This window comes from Vicia villosa, unplaced genomic scaffold, assembly GCF_029867415.1.
Source record: "Vicia villosa cultivar HV-30 ecotype Madison, WI unplaced genomic scaffold, Vvil1.0 ctg.001302F_1_1, whole genome shotgun sequence".
In the NCBI taxonomy this organism is placed as follows: Eukaryota; Viridiplantae; Streptophyta; class Magnoliopsida; order Fabales; family Fabaceae; genus Vicia; species Vicia villosa.
In genome coordinates this window covers 72,442-93,570 of record NW_026705566.1, presented here as the reverse complement: position 1 = coordinate 93,570, position 21,129 = coordinate 72,442, and the positions used below count along the sequence as shown (strand labels likewise).

The window sequence follows — 21,129 nt, the reverse complement described above, 5'->3', positions numbered from 1 at the left end:
GAGGAGCAGGATGGGAAGTATAGTGTAAGATCAGGCTATCGTCTTTGGCGTACGGCTTTTCATCGCCATGATAACGGGATCATTACTGAAGATTGGACTAGTATTTGGAATATCGTAGCACCACCAAAAGTGAAACATCTCTTATGGAGGATCTGTTCAGGTTGCCTCCCAACTCGTTCTCGCCTTCGGCAACGGTTTGTCATGTGCCCCTTAGAGTGCGAATTTTATACTTATCATTCGGAGGACGAGTGGCATCTCTTTTTAGGTTGCGATGCTACTAATCTTTGTTGGAGATCTTCAAGTTTGTCCAATCTTATTGACTCCCGCCTTCACTTATATAATGACTTTACGGCTTTTATTTTCGATATTTGTAAAAAAGAAGATAAGAAGCTAGCGGGGAGATTTGCGGTGATGATTGAATTAATGTGGAAGAATAGGAATGACCTTATTTGGCACCAAGAAAGAGAAGAAGCATCTAAATTGGGTTTATCTGCGTTCCACAGGTGGAATGATTGGTTTCATGCTCAAGAGGTTAGCGGTTATTTTGTTCATGCACAATATGAGGTGGAGTGGAGGCCTCCGCCAATGGGTTGGATAAAATGTAATGTTGACGCAGCCTTTAATAATAACAATGGTACTACTAATAGAGGCTGGTGTATGCGCAGTCATTTGGGGAATTTCATCAGTGCAAGTACTACTTGGGATCCAGGGACTCTTAGTGTTATTGAAGCGGAAGCTTTAGCCCTTAAAGAGGCTAACCTTGGAGCCATCTCGATGAACCTGAATTATGTCATTTTTGAAAGTGATTGTCAGAGAGTTATCCAAGCTGTACACTCAAACAATAAGGGTGCTTCTGAATTTAGTATTATTCTTAGATCTATTTCTGGTTTTCTTCAATCTTTTCCTAACTTTGAGGTTAAGTTTGCTAAGCGTCAAGCGAATATGGTTGCTCATTCCCTTGCAAGGGCGACCAATTCTTGGACTAGACGTAGTATTTTTAATTCGATTCCTCTATGTATTGAACACATTTTATTGAATGAAATTCATTGAGTTTGTTGTGATAAAAAAAAGTCTAATTGGAGGATGCCCGGTTAAATCCTCGGAATTCTCTCAATTATAGTTTTAAAATCATGACCACTAAAATATTATTTTACATATATGCTCTCCCCGCCTTGTAATAATAGTCATATTTATAAATAATTTGTCTCAAAATAAATATCAAAATGTGACATACTGACATTAATTAAAATTTTACAATTGCATCCTTAATTAATGTTATACGCATCACTTTAAAAGTAATATTTTTTAATTTACATTTAGGATAATATTAATAGTTAGTTTCTTAAAATAAGCAAATGTTACAACTATTGTGTGACGGGTGACAAATAAATGAAAAATAAACTATCATAATTCAACCTCAACCTATAACCACATCCTCCTTTTGGAGTCAACAATGCCAATAAAACCTTGAAAAACAACTTTGACAGGATATTTACGGACAATCTGCCATAACATCAGTGTGCTTAATATCTTCTTATTACCCTGAAGAATTAATTGCCAATGATGGGAAAAACAGTTAGTATAAAAGAAATGTTAAGCATTTAGTTTAATACATATAAGAAACAACAATAAAGCTGGCTTTGTAAATTACCTCCCCAACCGAGTCAGCTCAGGTTCTTCAAGTAACATATCTTGCAATGGTTTCACGTCAGTTATTCTATCAGAGCTGCAGAAACAGCAAATGTGACTAAAATTTTAGTTACGGAAAAACGGTTTGGTCTAGGGTATAAATTGTTGGTTTAGGGCTCAATCACCGGCGGCAGCATTTATTTATGCACTCTCCATCTAAGACATATCAGAAATGCATGAAACATTGATAGAAGGCATAAATCACACGGACAAATCATCAACTCCGCCCGAAGAATGATATTCACAACTTAGAAAAATCCAACCTATTGGAAAATATGCAACGGATTCAATTAAAAAAATATAAACCTTACCCGTATATATGATCCATTGAAAGTAGCCTGTGGCGTAGTTTGTAGTCACTGCCAACATAAGTAACAGTCAGGCTACCAGCATCTGGGTGAGGCCAGCTTCTTGAGATTGGGAACCGTAGTATAAAAGTACCGGGTTCTTGAAATCCTCCTGGACCTTGAAGTGAAGCTTCTGCATCCTCCTTGGTAATGAATCCTTCAATCCATTTAGGTGACATGGAATTCCATATAGGATTTACCCAGTCCCTCGATAATACACACGCTACAGGGTACAACCAGCACCACAATTTTTCAAAGTTCTCTTGTGTTAAATACTCTTCACATCCAGCAATCCTTCTCAGAATCTCGAAGTCCTGCAACCATTACAAAAACAATGGAACTTTTGCAAGACTTGAACTATAATGTATTTATAGCATTATATTAGTAACCATAGTGAAGCACTAGTGTAATACAAATTACACAACTCTCCCAGGAACTCTATTTTTTAATAGAAGTAACTTGCACATATTATAAACAGTTAAAGGTGTAGAAGCAAGTTATATAAATTTATAGTCATTTTCCTTTAAAAAAAACATTAAAAAATAATGGACCTGATGGGAGAGAGATCTTGTGAGACAAGAAGCAATCTTCATGAACTTCTCTTCGATTTCATACACTGCTCTTTCCCAAGGAACGTGGTTTTTATTTGGAGACATCGCCATCCAAAGATTAGTTCCATCTTCTATCAACCTCTTGGAAATTAATATCTGGTTTCTGATTTAAAAACAATGCCAGTAATTTTAATGAGGAAACATGCTGGGTAACTGCAGTATAGTAGCAAATTAATTTGAGTGAAGAGTCTCATATTGGAACGTAATATGCTCTGAAAAAGTGTTCATTGGCCGAGTTTTTAGGCTTGAGTTAGAGTCGGCCTAAACTTTAGATGGTATAGAACTTATCCAAGATTTGTTTGATCATTCATTACTAGGATTCACTGACCACACTTCAAATGTTCAATCCTAGATGTGAAGTGGGGTGTTAAGAGCACTAGAGTAGCTGTGATATGGCCTGGAATAGTATATCCCTCATTTTACAATCCTAGAACATTCAATTTGACTTTAGATTTTGTGCTTTATAGAGGTCACCTTGAGGTCCATAATGCATTTTTAATTAGTTGTATACCCGGTATCGTACACGTACCGTACTCGTGGTACTTTATAAACAGACCATCCAACATATCTCTTCACGCTCAGGCCTGAACGAGACTGAAGCCTAGACGGTGCGGGAAGCCCAACAAGAGATCTAGGATAGGCTCTGATACCATCTTAATATCATAAAATTTGGGTTGGGCCTAACTCATCCTTACAAAACTGACTTGTTAGGTGAGGGTTGCCCAAACTTTATGGACACTGTTAAGAGTCCCACATCGGACGATATATGGCCATGTTCTTATAAGTGGGGGCAATCCTCACCCTACAAGCCGGTTTTGTAGGGTTGAGTAAGGCCCAACCATATTTCTTAACATGGTATCAAGAGCCTCGTTTAAGATCCGGGGGGCCACCTATTATAGTTTCCGCTATCGGACCACCCGCCATTTATTTCCACGCTCCAGTTGTCTAGTCCTGAGCGTGAGGGGGTGTGTTAAGAGTCCCACATCGGACGATATATGGCCTGAACATGTCCTTATAATTGGGGGTAATCCTCACCCTACAAGCCGGTTTTGTAGGGTTGAGTTAGGCCCAACCACATTTCTTAACAGACACTACACAGGCAATATCTCTAACAATTAGGCGGCGGAATTTCCAACACGTATTCTTACCGGATACCCATCCATACCTATGCATCATATGTTTTAATTTTTCAACAGTAACAGTCGTATATATACCCCCCATGTGTAAATCAGGGAACCTGTCTTTCGATGTTTCTTCCTGGCTTGCCTTCCTAAAAGTAACACGAGGTTTCTGTTGATGAAAAACCAAACCAATGTTAGGCACAATCCATCACGAGCAAGTCTCTCTATCTCAATCCTTTTTCCGTCATACTTCTTCACTCACTCCTATAAAAATGACAATGTTCGGCACCACAAAGAGCCCTAAAAATATATATAATTACTCAGGTTTACATAGGAAAAAGGGGAAAGGTGTAAAGTAGTAGATAATTGGTTTCCCTATTCTTTGAAGATCAACTTCTAGGATCCTAGGAATCCTAACATTTTCACTTACAGACAAAATGACCTATCTATTGCAATCATCCGACCTTGGCCTCTCTACCAACTTGACAAAAAAATTCTTTTTTGCATGGTGGCCTAGAAGATGAAGTGTATACGAGCAACCATCTGAGATTATCACTTAGGAGGCAGTGGTTTGTCTTTGTCGGCTTCACAACTCTCTTTATGGTCTAAAATGGTCTCCTCGAGTAATGTTCAGCAGATTCTGAATGGTTCTCAGTGAAGCCAATGCTCTGTATTGTATTGCTACTACACCCACGGGTAATTGAAGCCTGTCATCAAATGTCGGGGTAAGTACACGTACCATCTTAACGTGCCTCCTTTAAGAGTACCTGAAAAAGAGTTTGTGTTTTATGTTTAATGGTACGCAGCACAATGATGGTCGCCAGGGTGTTGAAAGTCGCGGGGTGCTCTTAGGAATTGTGTTTTCTGTCAAATGATTCTAAAGGAGAGTGTTGGAATATATTATTTCTATTTGTATTATTTCCCTATTTGTATTATTTCCCTTTATTCTCCATTAAGGAAAGAATTAATATCATTATTGTACTACCATTATATATATCAACCACCATTATATATACCAGCCTAGAGCTGAGGAATAAAAGACAACAGCTTTTTTACCATTCCTTTCAATATGGTATCAAGAGCTCTGGGTTAGGGTTTACTGTAAAACTTCCACAACAGCTTCCGATTGACATACCCGTTTAATCCCCTATGGCGAATCACGGCACGAATTGGCCCGCTCTAGGTTTTGCCTACACCGGATCCAATAATGGCGGTGGCGGTGGCCGCGGTGATGGCGGCGGCCGCGGTAACGGTGGTGGCCGCGGAAATGGCAATGGTGGCGGAAACGGCGACGAAACATCAGGTGTCACAAACAATGGCAGTTATTTCAATATAGGCGGCAATGACCAAGAGGGTTCCTCATACTCCCTCAAGGTCAATATTCCTAAGATGAATGGGAATAACTATAATGAATGGGCCCAGACAGTTCGCTTGGTATTGGATAGCAAAGGGAAGTTGGGTTTTTTAACTGGAGCAGTAGCTGAATCGGCAGTAGGAGACCCTCTTTACCAACAATGGAAATCTGAAAACTCCTTGATTATTGCGTGGTTGGTAAGCTCTATGGAAACTGGAATAGGTAAGCCTTATATGTTTTTGCCTTCTGCAAAGGATGTATGGGAAGCTGTTAAGGAAACATACTCTGATATTCAAAACTCTTCCCAAATTTTTGGTTTAAAATCAAAGTTATGGCATGCGAAACAAGGGGACATGAATGTTACTGCTTATTACAATGAGTTGTTGACCCTTTGGCAAGAGTTGGATCTATGTTATGATGACAATTGGAGGTGTACAGAAGATAGTGTTTTGTTTCTCAAAAGACAAGAAAATGATCGTGTCTTCATGTTTCTCGCTGGGCTCAATAAAGACCTTGATGAGGTAAGAGGTAGAGTTTTAGGAAAAATACCATTGCCAACTCTTCGTGAAACTTTTGCAGAAATAAGAAGGGAGGAGGCACGACAAGGTATTATGATGGGCAAAACACCACGAAGCTCTGAATCTGAAGGCTCAGCTTTGGCTACTAGGAACCTTGACGAGGAAAAAAGGGTAGACAAAGTTCCTTGGTGTGACCACTGTAAGCGTGAATGGCATACGCGTGAAACCTGTTGGAAGCTCAAAGGGAAACCTCCTAACTGGAAGAAGAAAGGTGGTCGTGCATTTCAGGCTAGTAATTCTGATCAAGGGCAGCAAATTTCTTCACCGCAGCTTCCACTCACTACAGAACAACTAGACAGACTGTACAAACTTCTCGAGTCTCCAACTCCTTCTTGCTCTATAGCAACAAAAGGTAATTCTGCATTTATTAGTGTCAGTCCCAGTCATACTTGGATAGTAGATTCAGGTGCCTCTGATCACATGACAGGTGAATCCATTTTTTTCTCTTCATATAGTCCATGTGCAGGTAACCAAAAAATAAAAATTGCAGATGGCTCTTTTTCAGCCATTGCAGGTAAAGGGTCAGTTGTCTTGTCTCCAATGTTAACTCTGAAAAATGTCCTTCATGTTTCAAATTTATCATGTAATTTAATGTCCGTCAGTAAATTAGCCCAAGATATAAATTGTCAAACTAATTTTTTCCGATCTCACTGTGTCTTTCAGGATTTGAACTCGGGGAAGATGATTGGCAGTGCTAAGGAGAGTGGAGGACTCTACTACCTTGACATTGGATCTGCATCACAACTACCTTCAAAAACAATAAGTTCCTGCTTTGAGTCTTTTTCTGTTTTGAATAATAAAGATGAAAACATTATGACATGGCATTTAAGATTAGGTCATCCTAGTTTTCGTTACTTAAAACACTTGTTTCCTAAGTTATTTCATAATAAGAACTTTTCTTCGTTTAAATGTGAAGCATGTGAGTTTGCAAAACATCATCGTTCCCAATTTTCAATACAGCCTTATAAACCATTAAAACCTTTTTCTATTATTCACAGTGATGTTTGGGGCCCTAACCGTACAAGTACACTCTCTCTCAAAAAATGGTTTATCACATTTATAGATGACCATACAAGAGTATGTTGGGTGTACTTGTTAAAGGGGAAATCAGATGTTTGTCAGGCTGTAAAGAATTTTTTTACAATGGTGCAGAATCAATTTCAAACAAATATCCAAGTCTTTAGAAGTGATAATGGCAAAGAATATTTTAACACTATCCTGGATGATTTTTTTCAAAAAAATGGGATTGTACATCAAAGTTCATGTCCTAATACTCCTCAACAAAATGGAGTTGCCGAAAGGAAAAATAGACATTTATTGGAGGTTGCTAGAGCTTTACTTTTCACAAATAAAGTACCAAAATATTTGTGGGGCGAAGCCGTTTTAACAGCTGCATATTTAATTAATAGAATGCCCTCCAAAGTTCTTAATTTTCAAACTCCGATTAATACTTTCAAAGAATGTTTTCCTAGTTCTCGTGTTTTAACTGATCTGACATTAAAAATCTTTGGTTGCACAGCTTTTGTTCATGAACATAAGAATGTTGGAAAACTTGAACCACGTGCTATAAAGTGTGTTTTTGTTGGATACTCCCCAACCCAAAAAGGATATAAATGTTTTGATCCAAAAACCAAAAAAATGTTTGTCACTATGGATGTTACATTTTTTGAAAATAAACCTTTTTTTGATGACACTCATCAAGGGGGGATATAAAGGAAGACTTGTTTCAAATTGAGAACATGAGTTTTTTAAATAATTTATCTTTGCCTGTATCACAAAGTTCTGAGACTTATACTTCTGCACCAACAGAAAATGGCCATGATTCTTTATTTAATCCTACTCCTGTTATGAGTAACGATCCTTGCGAATCTGAGCCTACATTTTCTCATGTAGAAAACAATGAAATTCCTGAAAACGATGATAGTGATAATCTAATTGAAATGCCACAGAATAATGAGTCACTTCAGGAAAACAGATTTGAATTAGGAAACGGGATTTGGAAAGGGAAGGTTTTTGTAAAAAAGAACCACAAAGGAATGGATGAGTCCACATCTCCACACTGTCAGGAATCTGAACCGGGGAATGATCAACCTCCTAAGAATAGGAAAGGTAAGTCCATCTCTGTTTCTGAAAGTCGTATTTTGTATCCTGATATAGATGATCCTGTTGCCATTAGAAAACCTGTTAGATCGTGTACTAAACACCCCACGTCCAATTTTATATCATATTCAAATTTGTCTTCATCTCTGTCTGCCTTCACCTCAAAATTGTCTAGTGTAGAAATTCCAAAAAATGTACAGGTTGCTCTAGAAATTCCAAAGTGGAGGGAAGCTGTACTTGAGGAGATGAAAGCTCTAGAAAAGAACAAAACTTGGAGTGTTATGACACTACCGAATGACAAGAAGACAGTTGGATGCAAATGGGTGTTTACTGTGAAGTATAGTTCAGATGGGTCCATTGAAAGGTACAAGGCTCGCTTGGTGGCTAAAGGATTTACTCAGACCTATGGTATAGACTACTCAGAGACATTTGCTCCTGTTGCAAAACTGAACACTGTAAGAATTCTTTTATCTCTTGCTGCTAACCTGGATTGGCCCCTACATCAGTTAGATGTTAAAAATGCCTTTCTTAATGGCGATCTAGAAGAAGAAGTATACATGGACATTCCTCCTGGCTTTGAAGACAAATTTGGATCAAATGTATGCAAATTAAATAAGTCTTTGTATGGATTAAAACAGTCTCTTAGAGCTTGGTTTGAAAAATTCACTCAGTCCATGAAGAAACAAGGGTACATTCAAGGACAGGCTGATCACACCTTATTCACAAAGTTCTCCCATGATGGGAAATTGGCTGCCCTGATTGTATATGTTGATGATATTGTCCTTACTGGAGACGATACAGTTGAAATGGCAAGAGTAAAAGAGAAATTAGCAGTAGACTTTGAAATCAAGGACTTAGGATCCATGCGATATTTTCTTGGTATGGAGGTTGCTCGGTCAAAGAAGGGTATTGTGGTTTCACAGCAGAAATACATTCTAGACTTATTGAAAGAAACAGGAATGAGTGGATGTCGTCCTGCAGATACCCCTATGGATCCTAATGCTAAACTTTAGGGAGAAGGTAGTGTTCCTGTTGACACTGGAAGATATCAGAGGTTGGTTGGAAAACTGATTTATTTGTCACACACCCGACCTGATATTGCTTTCTCAGTTAGTGTAGTAAGTCAATTTATGCATTCTCCTTACGAGAAACATCTTGAGGCAGTCTACCGGATACTGAGATATTTGAAGGGAAAGCCTGGTAAAGGCTTACATTTTAAGAAAACTAGTGAAAGAAATGTGTCTATCTTCACGGATGCTGATTGGGCAGGCTCAGTCACTGATAGAAGATCAACCTCTGGATATTGTACTTATGTTTGGGGTAATCTTGTGACATGGAGGAGCAAGAAACAAGGAGTTGTAGCAAGAAGTAGTGCAGAAGCTGAGTTTAGAGCTATGTCTCAAGGTATTTGTGAAGGGTTGTGGATCCTTAGAGTCCTAGAAGAACTTAAGATGAAAATTGAGCTTCCATTAAAATTATACTCTGACAGTAAAGCTGCCATTAGCATAGCTCATAACCCAGTTCAACATGACAGAACCAAACATATTGAGATTGATCGACACTTCATAAAAGAGAAGTTAGATGCTGGAATCATATGTCTCCCTTTTGTGACTTCAAATCAGCAAACTGCAGATATCCTTACCAAAAGTTTGGCAAGACCAACCTTTGAGCATTTGATTGACAAGTTGGGCATGATAGATATCTATGCACCAACATGAGGGGGGGTGTTGGAATATATTATTTCTATTTGTATTATTTCCCTATTTGTATTATTTCCCTTTATTCTCCATTAAGGAAAGAATTAATATCATTATTGTATTACCATTATATATATCAGCCACCATTATATATACCAGCCTAGAGCTGAGGAATAAAAGACAACAGCTTTTTTACCATTCCTTTCAATAGAGAGGATTTGAAGTTTTCCAGGACTGGAGCATAGAAGATTTCCTAAGTCACTGGTTGAGGGACATTCAGCTCAATCTTTGTCTCATCTTATTGATCACAATCTTCTTGTATTGCTTGTACCTATTCTTGCAGAGTTTCATTTTGGCATCGCAACTCCTGAACAACAACTTGAATTTTAGCTAGAACTTAGTTCTTGCCGTCCTCAAAATGTGATCTATGATTATGTGCCAAGTGAATAATAATTCAACTGGTTTTGAATGTGGTTGAGGAAAGTTTCATCGTGGCCCCACGGTAGGCGCCAGATGTTTTTGAAGTACTGGTGGATTTCACTAGCACCAAGCTATGGTCAAGGCTCCAAGTGTATTAGGATTTAGTTTTCTCTCAGTAGAAAAATGATGATGTCATGTCAGGTGTGCACCGTGCAGAAGACTTGGTGTGCTTAGGATTCAGAATAGGGTTGCTTTACATGTTTTATGTTAGAGTATTTATAGAAGTATGGTCTAACCTATTTCTCCTATGATTCAGGGAGCTTCAATCAAAATATGGCTCTACTAGACCGCTCATGCCATATCCAAAGTCCCGCGTCAATTGACCAAGCAAGAGGACACGTGCAAGACATAGTCCTTTCTAGATGGATTAGAATTGCAGGTCGCCAAACTCGGATCTTGGATCCTCAGTTCGAGTATCAAATCATGTTGATCTGAGATGAAGGTCGAGCTGACTTATGATGGTCCATTGTTAGTGTAATTTCTTTCCTATATAAACAGGCTAAGGCTGAAGTAATAAGACATAAAAATATCATTCTATTACTTTATTCACAATTACTGCATGAAAAATATCACCTACCCATGGTGGGAACATCCTGAATAGTGTGAAACATGATAAGCCAACGCTGAAATGTCTTCATCAGATGCAGAGATGGCAATTTCTTTAAGCATGTGAGATCTTTCAGCCAAGCCTGCTAGGCAGTATTTGAAAATGGTCATATCAGATATTGGATATCTTCTACTTTCCATATTATTTGAAGGTGAGTTTCTCTCCTCTGTACTCTCTGATGATTCAGAAGGAGAGTCATCTGCTTCTTCAAAGTTAAGAGATCTGTCATCTAAGCTTACAGGACACCCATTCTCAACCTGATTGTATATAGGTTTAGAGTTACAGTTAAAAGAGAATGACTACACAGATTATTTATGAAAGACAAATATCCTGAAGAAATAGCTAAAGGAAACATCTGGAAAGGTTTTTAAAGCATGTAAGAAAGATAGAAAATGTCAAGGTTACACCACATAAATTAAAAGTCGGTGCTGTAGTTTAGAAATATGAGAATATGTAGCTCAAATATTTGCTTTACATTATCAGATTGATATTTTAAACATGTTCAGGGCACCATAATACATATACAACAAAAGTATATCCTAAGGAGTCTTCCTAAACGCTTAATTTCCAGCTAGTTGGCCACCTAATACAATATAAAAAGTGCAAGGTTCCTTACTCGTTTGTTTAAACTTTAAAAAATTAATTTTATTTTTATTTTTAAAAATGATTTTATAAAATATTAAAAGTTCTTTTTAATTTTTTTTGTAAATAGAAAGACTAATTTTGACTTCCTCTAACAAAAATATACCTTATTGAATATTAAAACATAATTGAAATTATAATATTTTTTTAAAAATATATCTAAAAACTGATTTTTATAAAAAATCATTTGAAATAGCTTCAAATTTAAGTGATATTTTAAAATTTTAATATCCAAAAAAATTCATAATACAATGATAAAATATTATTAAAGTTTTGCCTAACTTATCCTTACAGAACTGGCTTTAAAACCAGCTTGTATTAAAAAATTCTTTGTAATTTTTTTTTAACAATATATAACATTATAAAATCATTTTTAAAACAAACTTACCTTAAATCTTTACCCAAGAATTCAATTAGCCTATGATTCATAACACGGCATGCATAAGTGGGTATTAAAGAAAACAAATCATGCATAGGCATTCCCATAGGCTTAAGCTTAAAGTATGATTTGTATCCAGAAATTTCAAAAATAAAGCAAGTGTTTCATAGTTTGTGTATTGTAACTACTCTCTAAACTCATAGTTTGTTGTATTGTAACTACTCTCCAGACTCTGTTAAGCGAGGCCCTCGATTGTCTGGAGAGCTCTAGTTACAATCAATATTCTCAAAAGTCCAAACATGCCAATTACTATTAAAGTACAGAAGTCACAGACTCACAAACATAAAATGTGTGAAAAAGCTTTTGGAAAAACATGATATTTAAACTGTCTCTAAGGTCACGACAATCACACCACCTCGTAGTGAGCGTAACATGTTGGGAATAATAACCATAAAAGCTTTTTAGAATTTGTGGTTAGGTCTAACACAACCTTACAAAACCGACTTATCAATTGAAGATTGCCACCACTTGTAAACATTTCAAGGCCATGTCTCATCAGATGTGGGACTCTTTAACAAAGCTATTACCTACTGGCATGCACATGCATGCCTGGTTTCATTTTCTGTTTTTTAAATATAATTAGATGATTTTATTTTTTTGAGATAAAATAATAATGAAAAAGAAACAAGAAAACACCTGATTAGCAGTCGATACGTGAGAATTACATTCCACACCAGATCGCTTTAAGTTGGGCTCGGCCATAACTGACATCGATATCTTGTCAAGTCCAACTCTAAACCGCTTCATCAGTGGATTGGTTTTTTCTTCAAGGCTAGAATTCATACGTTCCAACAACCCATCACCAATTGCTGAAGATTGTGACAAATTGAGTCTTTGGAGAGCATGTGTTGACTTTTTCCACACCAACGTGGATAATTTAGTGTTACGGCTCCTAGAGATGCATCGAATTGGACGGGTGTGTGTCTGAAGGAAAGGATAATTTCCTAATTTTGGCACACAAAATCTGATGAGGAACAACCTGTTATCACACTTGGATGAAAGCTGGCAAATGGAACAGTAATTAATGATAGAGCCAAACAATAGTGGAAAGAAATAACAAAATATTTAGACTGAATTTGAAATAAAATAAAGTAAACCAGGTCATTGTAAGTCAATTCATCAACTTGTCTTGAATTAATCCCCGTGATACAGTTTTAGATCTAGTTTATATCAAGGATCACCCGAAATGGGGTTCATTTGTGTAGAAAGGTGACAAATTAACTTCTTTTTTTCTATATTCTAATGCAAGGAAGGCTAGTAGATATGCTAGTGATAAGAAATCCAGTTTAGGGTGCTGTGTGTGTGCTTAATGGATGAAACCCATCTCGAAGAAGAGCAAAAAGAAATTGGTCGTTGTTAGATCAAGCACAGTGGTCAATTATCATGCTTTAGGCAGCTCATACTATATGTAAAATTTGGTAGCTGAAATACTTGCTTCAAGAATTGACGTTTTACGAGATACCAGTTCTATGGAACTCGATTGTAATAATCAATCTGCATTGTACCTCTCTTCAAATCTAATCTTTCATGAGAAGAATAAACACATAAGTAGATTGCCATTTTATCCTAGAAAAGATTCCCTCTTGTATTATTAAGACGTCTTTTTAGCAAGTTCCAAGGATCAACCCCGCAAACATTGTCAGTAAATCATCATGAGGTCCTAGGATAACTTACATAAGTAATAAGATAAATACAGATTATACATATGCTACTACAGCTTGAGGGAAAGTGGATTGAAATTTCATTTCAATAATTCTTTGCTTATTTCCTTTTTTTAATCTTTGATATTATAGTTTTCATTGTTTCCTATCGCAAGTCTTTGGGATTCTTTGATTTAGTACACTGGGTATATAAGTGCATTGTTTCTCTACTTGATCAGTGAATAAAATCAGATATTGAAGTATTATGAAAAGAACCAACGATCATGCATGGTATGTTTACCTGAGATATCCTGAGCTTAAACGATGCACGACCCAACAAAAACTTACTAGGTCTTTCACAAGAAGAAAATTCAATTCCATCATAGCTAGACAAAAGAGGAGCTTCATTGTCAGTTGTATTCTCCACTGGAGCCCCCGTGTCAGCATATACAAGTGAAGCAAAAACCTGCTATAATCAGAAAAGGGTAATGTGAAGATAAAAAATCCCAACTTCCTTTCAAGTAGAAAGCATTAACTTGAGAAGTCTTCAAGCCAGGATTAGAAACCTCATTATCCATATGTACAGGTTGTCCAAATGCATCTGATAAAACAACGTCTAAAGAAAAATTCCTGCGACATGATGCCTGTGCCAAAATTATACAGATGCAAAGTTGAAAATAAATTTTAAACCAGATGGGAAAGTTAACAGCACTAAAAACTTGACAAAATTTGTAAAGCTCTCAAAAGTATAATCATAGGAAAGAAAAGGGTGATTGTCAATAGTTGCATTTCTAGAAATGCAATCAGTATGTGAACACTAAGAACATTTCTAGAACTACAATCAGTATGCGAGTACCTAAATAAAGTAGCTCCACTTTAATCTATAAAGTTTTAGGGCTCAATTAGAAGCACTTCAAAAACGACAAACATAAAGTGAATCACATATTTCCAATATTAAACTCCAACAAAAAAAAAAGAAGGCTAACCCTAGATCTGTCAGTATGGCTCATAACAATAAAAATGAAGACATAAATTAGACGAACAGTGTGTTGTTTACAGAATATCTTTCTTACTTTTCCACCAACAATGCCCCAAACACCATCACTTTCTTCTTCAACCTCAGAGACAGATGATTCATCGAATGATAACTTCAGAGGAGGGTCCTGACATAAGGTAAAGTATAGTTGTCAACACAGGAATGAAGTATGTGAGAAACTAACGTTGAATTTCAAGAACCAAAACTACAATCACATGCACAGAATCACCTTTAAATGATGATCTTTGATAGAAGAAACAGTATGGAATCCTTCAAAACTGTGCACATAACCCTGCACAATATTTCTGTCTCCACATACATTAGCCAAAGTTATTCCCTTCAAATTATTTGAATTGGATTCCTTATTTAATGAGGAAGACATTGATTTTTCTCCTACAACTTCCCCATTAATGTGAAGCCGAATATAATTTGGACAAACCTGTAATCACAAAAGAATAAACATGCATTAAGGTTTTATGGTATACTACCTCGGTCCCTATTTAGGGAGCTTTTGAAATTTTCAAATATATTTGGAAAAGTAGATAGTATATTTAATGTGTGTATTTTGTCATGTATCAATGTTTTTAAAATACTCTCATGTAGGCGAATTCTTCTGTAGACCACTTTCATAACTGATCGACCGTGGACCAGTACCTTAAATTATCAAAAACTCAAATGACAGTTGAAGATACTTTTCAGAAATATAGCTCATGAGCCTCCTCGTCTTTTATGGATAAGGTGATGGCCTGATTGGTATCGGTTCAATACGAGATACATATTTGTTTTCTTCTAATTTTATTGAATCAGTATCTAATAAGTTACTATTACAATTGTGAAAATATTTGTTTTCTTTAAACATTTTTAAGTACCGGTCCACGGTTGACCAATTATGAAGCTGGATCCATATTAGAAATAGAATTTTCCCCCTTTGTATATGAATGAATATACAAAATCATCTTAATTCATCCTTACAAAACTAATATGGGAGGTAGTCCAACGGATCTTTGAACTAGACTATGTTACTGATACTGTTAAAGAATGCGGTTGAGCCTAACTCAACCATACAAAACTGACTTGTAGGGTGAGGATTACCCCCACTTATAAGCAGGAAATAAATGGTGGGTGACCCGATAGTGAAAACTTGATAGGGGATAGCCCACCAGATCTGAAACCTGGCTGTTGATACCACTTTTTGGAGAGTCTGAGGAGCGCGGAAAGTGTCAATGGACTAAACGTTGAGGAGCACAGGAAGTGTCGATGGGCTAAATGTTCAGAAATCGAAATTCAAGAGACCTCGACACTACATACGCATCCAAAACTTTAAGGCAATGGGGTATGGGTCACACTTGAATCTCAACAATCTCCCCCACAAACCTAACCATGAGACTCTGAACAGATATCATTCTATAAAGTGTAGGTTGGGTCTAACTCATCCTTACACCGACGTGTAATGTGAGGACTAAATCCACTCCTTCACACCTAAGATAATAATGAAGGTGTTGAAGGCTGCAACAAAGACAAACCAAATGCTGCAACGAAGACGAACTAAAGACAGACTGCAATGGAAAGAGAATTTCCAACATAAATATATCCGGTAATTTAAAGAGAATTTCCAACATAAATATATCCAGTAATTTAAAATGAGACTTATAGTGTGAGATGAATATTATTTTCAGCTTATAATAAGTACAGATTGTAATAAACAATCTAAATCTAGGTGTAGAGTACAAATGACATTTCAGTGAAATGAAAGCCATAGATATAGAAACATATAAAAAAAAATAGCAAGAGCTAATCCTCAAGCAGTTACATAAGATACCTCGCATCCAATATGAACCCATTTTTCCAAAGGAAACTCAAAATCAACAGTAGCATGTGGAACTTCTGTCCAAGAACCCATGCAAGTAGCAGAAGCTTCTTCATGTAAGTAAAGAACTGGGAAAACGTTGATTCTGTTATTATCGCTAATAACGAGAAAAGGAGCACTTTCAGAAATGTCATCGTGAACCTGCAAACCCAATTAACTTAATTAGTTACTTGCAGTTTTACTACTTAAGAATAAAAACAGAATAGTACCACAAAAAAGAACATAATTATTAAGTATTGCAGGTAAAAAATTGGATATAAAAGTTTTCAACCATACGTATCCAAGGAAGCCACATTGCCAAATTGGTATAGAAAGATAATGAAAGCTTGTTTTAGGCTTGCACTAGAGATATACCATCAGAACGGTGGATTCGATCCAACATTGAAAAGGTTATGGTCCCACATTGAATGAAAGAGAAGATTTAGACCCAATTCAAATTTTAAGATGGTATCAGGTTTCCGCTATTGGACTTCTCATCATCTTTGTTCATGCTCTAGATGTTCAGTCCTAAACGTGAGGGGTGTGTCGAATTGTTGTTGAGTCTAGCTCAACCTTACAAAGCTAGAGGATTGCCCTACTCATAAACATATGATTCAGGCAATATATTGTCCAATGTGGGTCTCTTTAACACACTACTTCACACCCAAGACTTGACATCTGAAACATGGACATAAATGGTGGATGGTCCGATAGCGGAAACTAGGTTGTCAATAGCGCGCTATAGCGGCGCTATAGCGGTGTAGCGTAGCGGTAAAGGCCCTTGACGCGACGCTATTGGGCTGTTAACCGCTATCTGAAATAGCGGAAATAGCGGCCGCAATTTCATGTGCCGTAGCGGTGGAATAGCGGCGCAATAGCAATTTTGTAGCGCTTTTCAGACCGCTATTGTGAAGATAGGGTCAGAACTGTAACTTTGAATTTTTTTAAGGGAAAATTTGTATTTTTCCCTTTTATTTAACTACTATAAAAGCTAAAAGTGAGCATTAGGTCATAAATATTCTCTCTTCACTGAAAAACAGCAGCCATTCCATTCTGCCCTAGTTTCAATTCACGTTCCATTTTTTTCTTCCTAGAACTTACTTAGAAGTGAAGATGAGGCGGATGTGATTTAGTCATTTTGTTTACGTTTAGAATTTGATTTGGACATTTTGAGTACATTCCTAATTTGAGTCATTATGTTTAGTTTATGTATGTTGCAACTTTTGGTTTATGTATGTTATGAGGCGGATGTGATTTAGTCATTTTGTTTACGTTTAGAATTTGATTTGGACATTTTGAGTACATTCCTAATTTGAGTCTATTATGTTTAATTTATGTATGTTGCAACTTTTGGTTTATGTATGTTGCAACTTTTGTTTTCAAGTCATTATGAATGTTGTTGGAACCTATTTTTAGTATTTATGTATGTTGTTGGAACCTATTTTAGTATTTATGTTTTCATATTAAGTATTTACCTTGATTTTTAAAAGCTCACAATAGCGGTCATCCCGCTATCCGCTATAGCATTTGGGAGGTCCCCGCTATGCTGCTATAGCATTTGGGAGGTCCGGCGCTACGCGCCGCTATCTGAGATTAACAACCTAGAGCGGAAACCTGATAGAAGGTAGTCCAACGGAATTTAAACCTAGCTATGTTACCATCTTAGAATTTGAATTGGGCCTAACTCGTTCCTACAAAATCTATTTAATATTGTTCTCATTTATAAACATATATTGCGATCATATCATCTTTAATGTGGGACTCTTTATATTCACAAAAACATGACAATAGTGTTGGTGGAATACACAAAAACATGCAAACAAACTAAATAGGTGAACCACCACTATTTTCAACCAAAAAAAAAACAGTTGGACTAATCCTATTAATGCTCTGACTAAGAATTCTTAATAGCTCAATTTGAGCATATAATAGTATGATTACAAATTAAAAGTAACTGATTTACTAAACCTTGATTATTATTATAAGCATTCAATCACTTTAAAAACACTCCCTTAAAACCCACCTAATGTAGATGTGTCATATGTGAGTTAGAAGTCTTACATTGAATGGAAAAGCACATGTTGAAAAACATAAAAGTCAGATTATCCATATACCTAATTTCTTAGGGTCCGTTTGGTTCAACGGATGGGAGGAGAGGGGAAGGAAGGGGAAAGAATAGGAAGGGGGATATTCAAATTTAATGTGTTTGGTTCAAAAGATGTGGTGTCCAAACTCACTTGTGTGGTTGCGCTTAGTCCAATGTGATGATTCAACCAGAGTTTTAGGCTATGTTGTTAATGTTAGATAGTGCTGCGTAGCAACGACCCCCTAAGTGTTATAGCGGATATCGGGATAGCTGCTATAGTAAAGACTAAAAATCAGTGTATGAGTAATAAAAAACACTCAAAACTAGAAAAATACCCAAGAGTAAAGAGACCATCATACTTAATAACCAATGAACCTTAAGTATAGGGCAATAAAACTTATGCCGGAAAGAAGAACATATTAGAACTAGAATAAAAGCATGAAGAATAATCGAACGATTGTTTGTGGGCATGAATATAACAGAATGAAGCAGAGTTATAGATCCCAAAAATGGGATAGCAGAATAAAGGATAGTGGGATACCGGATAGCGGGACAACCGCTATTTGACTATTTTTTAGACAAAGTATATGAATAATAACTATAAAACATTTATTTAATGTAAGACTAAACAAATAACACAATACCCATGAAATATTCATAAAATCAAATATCAAAGCACAAGACTTGATCAAAAACTAGTTCAAATTTAACAAATCTTTATCAAATTCAAAACAGCAAATAATCATAAAAAATGGGATAGAAGAAAATGCTGCCATTGAGTCTAAAAATAAAGAGAAAAAATCAAAGGAATAGAGTTATTAACTTATTATTACTTTAAAGAAAAAAACCAAAGCAGAGTTAGAACACAAGAGAAGAAAAAAGAAAATTCTTAAAGAATAAAAAAAAACTGGGGAATTTATCCCTAAAAATCTAATAGTGGATGCAATAGCGGTTTGGGATCCCGTTTTTCTGCAATTAGCAGCCACAAAAATCGCTATTACTGACGGTGGCTCGTAAACCAAAAGCATCAGGTCGAACCTTACCACTGCTACGCTATGGCATGCTATTGCCAACATAGGTTTTAGGCTCTCCAAAAATTCACATTAGTAGTATCAGAGTTTGGCTTGACACAGTGGGATCTACGGGAGCAGGAGTGGTTCCTGAAGTTAGATCAAGGACACACAATGACTCACACTTGAGGGCGAGAGAATGTTGATTCAGAGTGAAAGACACATAACAAATTGATAATTTACATGTTTGATTTACCTAATTTAAAATGTACAATTTACTGATCAGAAAAACAACGAGTACAAATTGTTCATCATAAATTTGAAGCTACATAAATACACAGCTAGAATCAAAATGTTAAACCCTTGATGAAGAAGGCAAATGAAATCGTAAAAAATCAGAGAAAAATTGACCTGGTGAAGAATGACAGAAGGGAATGTAGTAGAATTCATGAAATAAACCCAAAAGCAAATAGAGAAAGTTCCTTCATGTTCCTTAAAATCGAAACTCAAATCCTTGAGCGTATAGTACCCTTGGCTTCTCATTGCATCACTGCCCATACTGAGTCAAGAGGAACAAGTTGAAACCAAAAGGGGCTGCTGTTCGCTTTTTGTCACAGAAAGAAACGGAAAAGTTGTGGGAATTTCTGTTGAAGGTGGTTTCGTTTGGTATGTGCGGATGTTAGTAACGGTTTGGGGAGAGTCCCTGTTTGCGCTGAAACCGGAAAGTTAAAGTGGTGGGAGTAGGAATACAGTGCTTTGGGGTGTAGGTGGAAAACTTTTAAGCTTCACATTAGCCATTTATTTTACTTTATTTTGCAAGATAGCCGTTTAAGTTTAATAAAATTGCTTAATCGCCCATATCGCTAATTAATTAATCTATAATATAAAAAAAAATTAGTGGTTATTTTTTTTATACCTATTAAAATTGTTGGCTTTTTTTGTCTATCCACACAATTGTCCATTATAATCTTAATATTTTATTCAACAATATTATAATTTATTTTCATCATTCTTTCTCTCTCTTCACCTTTTCAGTTTTCTACCCTAATCTCTCTATACTCCATTGATTCTTTATAAAAAAAAAATGATATTTATTATCCAAAAAATTTTAATAAAAGATGGTATACGGGAAAAAATTTATTATTGATCTAAATATTTTTTAATACAAAAATTTACTATTCATTCAAATATTTTTGTAAATGATATCTAAACATAAATAATATTTGTATACGGAAAAATCAATTATTGATCTAAATATTTTTATATACGAAAAAATGGTATTTAAGATCCAAAAAAAATTTATTCTAAAATTGTATACGCGGAAAAATCTTTTAATGATCTAAATATTTTTTTATAAGAAATTTACTATTCATTCAAATATTTTTATAAATGATACCTAAACAAAAATAATATTTGTATACGGAAAAAATTTAGTATTGATCTAAATATTTTTATATACGAAAAATGGTATTTATGATCCAAAAAAAATTTATTCAAAAATGGTATACGGAAAAAAAATTATTATTGATCTAAATATTTTTATATACGAAAAATGGTATTATGATCCAAAATAATTTTATTCAAAAATGGTATTCGGGAAAAAAAAATCCATTATTGATCTAAATATTTTTATATACGAAAATTCACTATTGATTCAAATATTTTTGTAAACGATACCTAAACATAAATAATATTTGTATACAGGAAAAAAAATCTATTATTGATCTAAATATTTTTCTATATGAAAAATGTTATTTATGATCCAAAAAAAATTAATTCAAAAATGGTATACGGGAAAAAAATCTATTATTGATCTAAATATTTTTATATACGAAAATTTACTATT

General features: G+C 35.6%; 1 protein-coding gene across 2 annotated transcripts; it reads right to left on the bottom strand.

Annotated features, from left to right (window-relative positions):
* Positions 1 to 1,239: 1,239 nt before the first annotated feature.
* LOC131634458 (SH2 domain-containing protein A-like) lies at positions 1,240 to 20,049 on the bottom strand. 2 transcript variants are annotated; one of them, XM_058905131.1, is made up of 12 exons: positions 19,695 to 20,049; positions 16,161 to 16,349; positions 14,571 to 14,780; positions 14,379 to 14,468; positions 13,872 to 13,949; positions 13,607 to 13,774; positions 12,302 to 12,667; positions 10,555 to 10,841; positions 2,588 to 2,750; positions 2,001 to 2,350; positions 1,652 to 1,726; positions 1,240 to 1,542 (listed from the first exon to the last, which is right to left on the bottom strand). In XM_058905131.1, exons 1-12 carry the CDS (start codon positions 19,839 to 19,841, stop codon positions 1,524 to 1,526), a joined length of 2,142 nt encoding a protein of 713 aa, XP_058761114.1. In that variant the 5' UTR covers positions 19,842 to 20,049; the 3' UTR covers positions 1,240 to 1,523. The 2 variants fall into 2 exon arrangements, with proteins under 2 accessions (XP_058761114.1, XP_058761115.1); XM_058905132.1 differs by having other exon boundaries at positions 13,607 to 13,771.
* Between the last annotated feature and the right edge of the window lie 1,080 nt (positions 20,050 to 21,129).

What these genes read in the sequence shown, in the direction of transcription:
- LOC131634458 (XM_058905131.1), bottom strand. Translation starts at nt 19,841, where the DNA reads ATGGGCAGTGATGCAATGAGAAGCCAAGGGTACTATACGCTCAAGGAT. An exon ending in CTTCTGTCATTCTTCACCAG is followed by an intron (nt 16,350 to 19,694) that starts GTCAATTTTTCT and finishes TTGGGTTTGCAG; the next exon opens with GTTCACGATGACATTTCTGA. An exon ending in CTGTACATATGGATAATGAG is followed by an intron (nt 13,775 to 13,871) that starts GTTTCTAATCCT and finishes TTCTGATTATAG; the next exon opens with CAGGTTTTTGCTTCACTTGT.